This window comes from Plutella xylostella, chromosome 23 (genome assembly GCF_932276165.1).
Source record: "Plutella xylostella chromosome 23, ilPluXylo3.1, whole genome shotgun sequence".
Classification (NCBI taxonomy): Eukaryota; Metazoa; Arthropoda; class Insecta; order Lepidoptera; family Plutellidae; genus Plutella; species Plutella xylostella.
In genome coordinates, this window is record NC_064003.1 from 5,727,132 (window position 1) to 5,736,174 (window position 9,043).

Consider the following 9,043-nt stretch of genomic DNA (forward strand, 5'->3'; position numbering starts at 1 on the left):
CGACCTTTCCTTTTATGGACGTTTCCGCCATCACAGTAATGCAATTTTCGTTGTCCTTTCACGTTTCCTAACGCTATAATAATAATGGCAATACGAGCTGTTTCAGTACCTTCCGATGGTATAACTTTACGAAATTTAAAAAAGAAGGCGCACTTTAAGATGAATGTGCACGCAATGAGTTGAGTTATTCATGAGGTCGGCATGTGATCTGTAACCCGATACAGGGAAAGTTAAAGTTTTACAGAATAGTTACGTTTGCCAAACAAGGAAATATTGCTACGTAGGTAACGTAGGCATCGAGAGTAAAAATAACTATTTAAATTTAAGCCATGCACGGTTCAACGGTACAACCAACGTAATACAATTTCACTTTTCCTAAAACAAGATGAACTATGAATATTTACGTGTATATATGCTACATACTTACATAAAACAAAATGTCATTTATTATGTATCTTCATTTATTGACTAACAAAATTCCCTATACATAAAAATAAATACTATATCTACTAATTAAATAAATAATTTAAGTTTCAGACTTTCATGAAATGGCACTGATTAGCTGGCCAAACTAAAGCTGTTACGATTCCGCATCCTCTGCCCCGTCGAATCTGAAAATAAGAAATCTTTTGTTTTACTTTTTCTGCTGACAAAATAAATTTAAAACGGCGTCTGGGAATGCGGAGCAACGACTGCAGATTTGAGGCTAATTTCAGATCTAGGTACTAAATTAGTGTTTTATTGAAACCAAACCAACGTCAATGGATTGATGTTGATAGACACCTTATACAGAAACACCTATCTTTATGCACTCTTTATGTTAAGATATGAATCAAATCATGCATATTAATAGGTATGACATACTCATCACGACCCATTACGTCCCCACTGCTGGGGCACGGGTCTCCTTCCAATGAAGGAAGGGTTTAGGCCTAGTCCACCACGCTGGCCAAGTGCGGGTTGGTGGACCCCAACACAAGCAAGCTTGTGCTGAGAGAGTTGTCGGGTAAGTGGGCAACCCGACTGTCAGATGTTTTCAAACCGCCCGAAGGCCTCTGACTAGGCTTAACGACTGCTACCGAAGCAGCAACCGGGACCCACGGCTTAACGTGCCGTCCGAAGCACGGAAGCGTCCAGAAAAGCACCACTTGAAATTGGTCACCCATCCAATGGCTGACCGTGTCAGTTGTTGCTTAACCTCAGCGATCAGTTACGATCACTGATGCCCGCTCGACTACGGACGCTTCATATGAATGACATACTGATGCTGAGTAATTAAACTCATCACGTGTTTAAACTGAAAACAATTCAGCTTATCAGGAACACTTGGTAACTATATTAGTAGATATCTATCGATCTATAGAAATGTACTTAAATTAATGACTATGTTATGGAAATAAGAAAATCTGAAATGCATTACATAAGTATGCGTATGAAATAAAACCTTATGCATACCTGAAATAAGGTTGAAATTCGTAAATGTCGTCGATGACTCTTTGCACCCTGCACGTGAGTCCACAATCTGGCTGGTTCTGTCCATACACTGAGATGGCTCTCTGTAGCAGTTGATGCGCTGATTGGAGTTTGATCTCTGTAGTGTAAAAAATAAGGTAGGTATTTAGGTGATGCAGTGTATAGTCTGTACATTGTTTCTTAGGCCAAGATAAATAGACGAAACTAAGACGTAGTCTTAGCTTAAGCACATGCTAAGAACACGAATTCACTAAAATAGACACTACTTGAGCACAGACTATGCCAGTAAGTTCGCACTCTGACTTAGCCAAGTTCGAGTTCACATTTGTCATGACTTGGCCCTTGCTTAGCATACATACAATTTTGTCTATTGTCACATCTGCCACACTCTCAGGAAATTATTATTCTAAGCTCTCAGGCTATCCACAGACCACATTTATACCAAATTTGCTAAAAAACTAACGGAATGAAACCATGACCACAGATAAATAAATATATATTTGACGCAGATTTGACATAACAGGTTCTAAGACAGTGACTTAGCCGAGCAAACGCTAAGTAGTGTCTATTTTAGAGACTCATTGCAACTCGACTTAGTTCAGGTGAAGTCGTACTTGGCTAAGCATTAGTTTGAGCAAGTGCTAAGCAACGACTATTTATCTGGGCCTTAGATACTAAATTGACAGATTCTGAACGGTTCATCAACAGTCGATGGTTCCGCCAATAGAACGTTACTTCACTTATCGCGGGACAATTGACTGTTGATGAACCGTTCAGAATCTGTCAATTTAGTATGTAACATTAAAAAAACAGACTTCAGAAAACTAAAGGAACTAGCTAGACATAAATTGTGAAAGACTTTGCGGTTTCCAAACCACTGTAACAATTCAGATTAAAGTGCAGACTTTAGTATACGCCCTAATACACAGCAATTAGCTTTATAAAGGTCGCGGTTTGACCCTGACCATAGACAATTCAATATGAAAAGAAAAGTATGTAGGTAAGTACTTATGATTTCTAATGTGGATGGTGAAAGAAAAGAGGCATATGAAAAATGTTCAGACTAGCTGCATGAAATGAATTAAATCAAATTAGGTAAGTACTTATTATACTTATACAGGTTGTTTCAAAAGAGACTGAAGGGATTGGCTTCAAGTGATCAATCTAAACTTGTTTGAAAATTCGCGGAAAATGGGGAATACTCGTAGTCACGAACGTCAAATGACGAACTTTATGCCACCCCTTTTCGGCTTAGCACTTTAGTAACATTCTGTATACATAATATGGCGTTCCCTGCGATACAGAGACTGACGGGCAATTTCTTCCACCACTAGTCCAGATCTAATGTTCATGAAGAAATAATAAGAATAAGTAATATTTAAAATTAAAATCTTACCCCTATTTTCGCCGAATTTCCTCTCATAACCCTCTTCGTCGTGGCTCGGTTTCTCGCCTCCTTTCTTGAATTCAATAATCTTCGGGATCACCAGCAACATGCAAACTACCGCCAGCATAGTCACCAGCTTCTTGAATATCAACAGCTTCAGCAACAGCTTGGCAATCGTCAGTAAATCCAGCTTTAACTTGAGCTTGTCGAGGAAACCCAAGCCAGTGCTGTACGGAACCCCGTGAGAGACCGGGGGTCCGTAGACCGGAGCCGGCGGGTACGGCTTGTGGACCGGGGGACCATAGCTGTGAGCTGGTGGTCCGTAGCTATGAGCTGGGGGTCCATAACTCTTGGCAGGTGGCCCGTAAGTCGGGGCTGGCGGACCGTAAGAGTTAGCTGGTGCCGTGTAAGTGGGCGTTTCGAATTTGACAGGGTTGTAACTAGGAGGGAGGTAGGAGTTGGCTGAAGGGGCTGAGTATCCCGAAGCACTGTAGCTATCTGAAGATGGGTACGAGGGAGAATAGTCGTAACTCGGCTGGTAGGTGTCTTCTCTATTCGTTATCTTCTTATCAACTGGCGTCTTCTTCTCTGCATCATTCGGGGTCACAATAATAACACCAGCCTTCGCTTTTTCAGCATCGATCCTAGATTTCGAGTACGCGTCTAAATACGTATCCGTTTTGTGAACAGTTTTAGTTCCGTTTCCGGCGGGGCCCACTATGGCGGTTGCGCACGCGCACACCGTCAGTACAACAACACAACTTATCAAAGCCATCGCACAAGTCCCTGTGTCCGCTCAAGCACTTGCCTCCATGGATGGCCGATGTCGAATGACAAACCGCGGTGTCTCCCAAACAGTTTTCACTTTTGACTTACAGTGAAGAAGCCTAAATATGATAATGGAGTACAATTAAATTCTCTTGGTGACCCGCGCGTTCCGTATCGCTCATGGTAAGTAGGGGAGGTGCATGCAGAATGTTAATCGGGTATCGACTTCTAAATTCTGCTTTAATGATGAACCCTGATCGACTAAGTCCGTTTTGGCTTGGAGTAGTCACTTAGCGATGTCTAATAGGGATTTTGATTGGTGGGCGAAAGTTTTATGACATTATTTAGGTATCATTGTTTATGTGGTAGGTTATGGTTTAAAAGAACGCTTATTACCTAAGCAATTTGGCAAGTAGCAAACAATGCGGAATTTCGGTAATTCACAGTTATGTAAAAGTAAATGTCGATATTTGAGCGGATGCCAATTGGTATTAACATATTGAATAAAATATATTACAGCGGCGGTGAAGATTGTGTTAGTAAACAATGAGTCCTCGATTTCTACTGATCGTGAATGCAAAACGTCTCATTTTCACTCAGAGACGACTGAGAATAAATACCTGGCATAGGTAGCCTACTAGCATGTTGTATCCTGCGAATAATGTAAGGACACACCTACTTACATTATTTTTAAAACACCCACTGAATGAACTGTATACTTACTTCAAATTATTTAAAGTGGTCCGAATGATATGGTATCGATTGTTTAGTGACGTGATCTAAGCCTTGTTTTATACAAATCAGTTTAGCCATTCAAACATTATGCACTTACTATTTTGTCTGGAGTTAAAAAAACTATTGTATGGCAGTTAAATTTGGAAGGAGTTTAGTATGGAAGTCAATAGGTACGGATTATCTATTTGTCCCTGCTACATACATACACTGATGGCTGTAATGCAGGGGTAGGCCAGGGCATAGAGTAAGTTACTTTATTAAACGGCGAGGGTAAAAAACATAATTATATAGGGTCGTATATATTTTCGCTTAGTATTACAGCCGGCTCAATGGAATGCTCAACGGCAAGCTTGCTATCAGTCGATAGTTTAGGCTTTTTATCTGCCAGTACCTAATTGTTATAACGACACGTTCATAAACCTACTCATTCAGAGCCCAAATTGTTATTAAAATGTTAGGGAGATCTAGATAGACAGATAGATCTCTGTAATAGATTTAGACCAAAACAATACTAACTCAAAAATTTTCACTAAAACATACTCATAAACAAATTCATTTCACTTTATTACAAAATTTACCTTAAACCTAAAAATCTCATTACAAAACTTATTCAAAAGCGTTACCTATAGTCAGAAATCGTTCTTCAAAGAACTTGTGTCGTTTCCGTTTTTTCTCATCAGTTCCATTAGCAGTGAAAAAGGAGCTGATTGCTTTAGTGCCTCTCTTCTTTGGTAAATCATCGTCTATTTCTTCAAAGGTGCAGGCGGCGGCTTTCTCTTGAAGCATCAGTTCTGCAGTAGACCAGCTGAAGCGAACCAGTAAGGGGTACCCAAATACGTGGTCTATTTGTTCCCGAATGAACTTCTTTGTTTGCGGATCTGTGAATGGGGTTTGCTGGTTAAATAGTGCTTAGGGTGATAATAATTTTCTCGCGTTTATTTTTATTTTGCTTGTAGGTAAATTGCTAATGGTTATTGTATATTTTCATTATAAAGTACCTTCAAGACTCAGATAGGTCTAATATTTAAACATAAGCATAAATTCAAAAAATTAGACCAAATAAACATCTGCTTTTTCATGGCTGATGGGATATACCTATGCCTAGAAAATAATCAACTGGCTAACATGTGCCACCTATTGAAAAAACAACTTTTCTTCTTCTTTTCATAAAAAAAACGTTCTGTTTAAAAGGTAGTAGGTATGACAAACAGTTACCTAGCAGTTTTGGGAGAAACACTTTTAAACAGAGTTTATGTTTGTTAGAGCTAGTAAGCTTTATGATGCTAGCTTGTTATGATTTACCTCCCGGGTATCCACTGCCAAACTCCGATTGGTCCATTTCAATGCCTTCTTGGAACTTCCACACTTTGAGCGCGTGATCTCGGGTCACCTTCGCCACTATACTGGCCGCAGACACTATTGGGTAGATTGAATCAGCCTTCTTAGCTACCTGAAAACAAGGAAATTTGAAAAATTATAGAATAAAATAGCATAGTGATCACAATCTGTTACCTGAAACAGTATGGAATGTGGATGTGCGAATTTTCTTATAATGTTTCTTACAAAATAATAATAATTCCGAAATAGCAATAATTGAAGGCAATATTTTAGAATAAGTTTTACATATAAAATTTTTGAAATTGGTTTGAATTGCTGGCGTGATGACGAAGGTGTGGCACAGGACCGGTTTGGGTCGAAATCTACACTTGAGCCGTATGTCCCTGATTAGGAATCCCAGGACCTGGTGATGATGATGAAATTTTTGAAAATGTTTTTAAAGATAAGATAAAAGATAAAATACTCTTTATTGCACACAAACAGAAACAGTTTCATAAACATGACATGAATAAATAGTACAATCGGCGGCCTTATTACTAAAAGTAATCTCTTCCAGACAACCACATTGAAAGGAAATCGATAGTATAAAGAAAGTTTTTATAAATTATTATTTTACGCTGTCTAGGCTAAGGCTACTTCCAACAACCCAACAGGGTATGCTCTGAACTTACAGTTATTTTATAGTCAGGGAATATTTCCGAGAGCTTTGCCTGGTACTTCTCGGGCGGGCCGACCGTGTCCACATACACCTCCTTGATGTTGGCCCCCGATGCAGCCACCTTCTTGATCAGGTCTATAGCAGAGTTCATTGATACCTGGAATAATAAACAGATAACAATGTGTGATATAATCTATTTATTTATGATAACTGATGAAATGAATGGCTACTTTTTATCACGGAATTCCCACAGGAAAACTTTTTAAGGTGAAGCAAAGCCTGCATTAACAGTATCCAATATTTTTAAAATTGTAAACAGAAAATTTTACGTGTATTCAGATATTTTTATTTCAATTGAGAGCATTTCGGAAGTTTGTCAAGAGTCAAGAATAGTCAAGATGGTGGTATGGGGCTGGCCATGGACTGTCTATGTTAAAATGTCATCATAGACTATACTTACTTCATTCAGGGAATGTTTGGCTCTTTTGTACATTGAATTGGAAATGTAATTGGGAGAGATAACTTCGGCCGCCCACCCCACATTGCTGATGGCAGATTCTTCTGATAGCATTTTAGTGAATATTTCATCTCTTTTCTCTTCCGTCAGTGCCTTGGAGTCAGCACAGCCAAGGGTTTTTAATACTTCTGTCTGTGAGAGGGGACAGTATGCCACTCCATAGACCATAGGACCTGAAAAATATAAATTATTTGTTACAGCAAAAGATGGGATTTGAAAAACTGCTTTTAATACATAACCTTTATTATACAAATTATTGATTGTACCTATTATCTGTTCAAATTTAGAAGTTAAAATATGTATGAAAAATGAGTAACAGGAACTATGTACAGTATTGGGGTACACCATTACTGTATTATTTTAGGTAGTTTAGTGTAGTACTGTATTATTATCGGTAGTTTAGTGTAGTACTCTATTATTATAGGTAGTTTAGTGTAGTAGTGTATTATTGTAGTTTTAATGGTCATTTGAAGTTAATAGGGTTGCAGCATTATAATTACAAAAAGTAACCTCAATATCAACACAAGGGTATGTTAAAGATTGAGAGCTTGGTCGGACCCTCGTAAAGCCCTACTTATGACAAGTCCGGACGAGAGCTCTACTTCATTCTACAGATGAAAGAACAGAATTGTATCAAACCACAGTGGAGGAAGAAGCCGGACCTCCTCCAGGCGGGAACTACACTAGCTAGAGTTAAACTCGGTTTTGGGTCTTCTTAACAGGACTCTTAACACTAAGAATACATAATTTACTATATATAAGTACCTAATACGGGCCCACGTCCTGCTTCATCAACTCCGAGCATGCATGGTTCGGTTTTACAAACACTCGGCACTTCGGATGCATTTACAAAGTTTCTGCTGTTATCGTGAGATAAAATATAATCTTTCAATGCTTGTAGCGAGTTCATTATGTTAATTTAGTTTACACTTTGCGTAAAATAACTAAAATTATCAAAAATAAAAAAACGTTTGACGATGTTTATCAAAATATTTGCGCCAAAAACGAAAACAAATGAGATGTCATATCAATGTCAAATGTAATGTCAATGTCAATGCAGCATTCTGTGGTTGCTAAAGCTCGGAACATACTACCGCGTCGTGACGACCAAACACCAGCAAAAGTTGTGTGCCAGGTTCAAGGAACATACAATAAGTAGGTACTTCTATGCACCTGCAGCCGCATACAGCTCGGGTTATGCAGTTGGTAGCCACCACCACCATGCCCACGCCACGTTCACCACCCATCACAACAACAAGCACACCACACCACACACTACCCTGCGCTTGCCCGGAAAAGAAACTCTTTACTAAGTACAACCCAGTGTACAGTGAAACTATAAAGTCCTGAAATTAAATGAGGGCGCAGCCATCTTTCATGTAGCAACCCTATATAGCGAAACAAAACTGACTTTGATACTTGAAATTTTGCCTGTGACTACCTACCCTATTTCTGTATTTAAAAACAACTTACCATCCACAAAAAAAGCTCATTATTAAAGCTAGAAGGTGTTAATATGAAGGCTAATAGTGAAACCAATAAATATTTATTCAGATAACGTTATTACAACTGTATAAAATATCCGGATTTGTTGACGAAGGGCACACATAGTAAAATCATCAATTTCTATTTTTAGACGGCTTGTTCTATTTCTTCCAGGAGTTAGAAATAAAAAACACGCACACGCACTCACGCCTTGTACTAATATACTCCCTTGCGGGGTAGACAGAGGTGCATTGCTGCACCCACTTTTCCGCCAGAGTGTTATGTTAGTCCCAATGTAATAGGGGGCGGGCCTATTGCCATTTTTCGGGCACATCCAAGACCCGAGAACAAATATCTGTGTTTAAACAAATATCTGCCCCAGCCGGGAATCGAAGCCGGGACCATCGGGTCAGTAGTCAGGTCACTAACCACTACGCCATTCGGTCGTCAAAGTTAGAAATATTCCATTATAGAGCCCTCTTTTGCAATATGCCAGACGGTACTGTCCGATACTTACTCCTATAAAATAAAATAAAAATACTTATTTGAAACTATCCTTAAGTTAAGAAAAACAGAGTTACAGAATGAGAATTTAGTAAGTAAACAAAAAATATAACTTCAAGTATCAAAATCTTATGGTTTGACTCAACTTAAACCAGCTCAAACCTACAACCAGCGGTAT

The 9,043-nt window shown here is 38.9% G+C and overlaps 2 protein-coding genes across 2 annotated transcripts; both read right to left on the reverse strand.

Moving 5' to 3' along the window:
* Positions 1-442: 442 nt before the first annotated feature.
* On the reverse strand, positions 443-3,950 carry LOC119692492 (adhesive plaque matrix protein). The gene is made up of 3 exons (XM_038113265.2): positions 2,870-3,950; positions 1,456-1,591; positions 443-611 (listed from the first exon to the last, which is right to left on the reverse strand). Exons 1-3 carry the CDS (start codon positions 3,633-3,635, stop codon positions 581-583), a joined length of 933 nt encoding a protein of 310 aa, XP_037969193.2. The 5' UTR covers positions 3,636-3,950; the 3' UTR covers positions 443-580.
* A 956-nt stretch (positions 3,951-4,906) lies between these two features.
* On the reverse strand, positions 4,907-7,884 carry LOC105392550 (ribonuclease H2 subunit A). The gene is made up of 5 exons (XM_038113788.2): positions 7,642-7,884; positions 6,820-7,049; positions 6,373-6,516; positions 5,666-5,813; positions 4,907-5,241 (listed from the first exon to the last, which is right to left on the reverse strand). The coding sequence occupies exons 1-5, from the start codon at positions 7,784-7,786 to the stop codon at positions 4,970-4,972; spliced, it is 939 nt and encodes a 312-aa protein (XP_037969716.2). The 5' UTR covers positions 7,787-7,884; the 3' UTR covers positions 4,907-4,969.
* Positions 7,885-9,043: the final 1,159 nt, after the last annotated feature.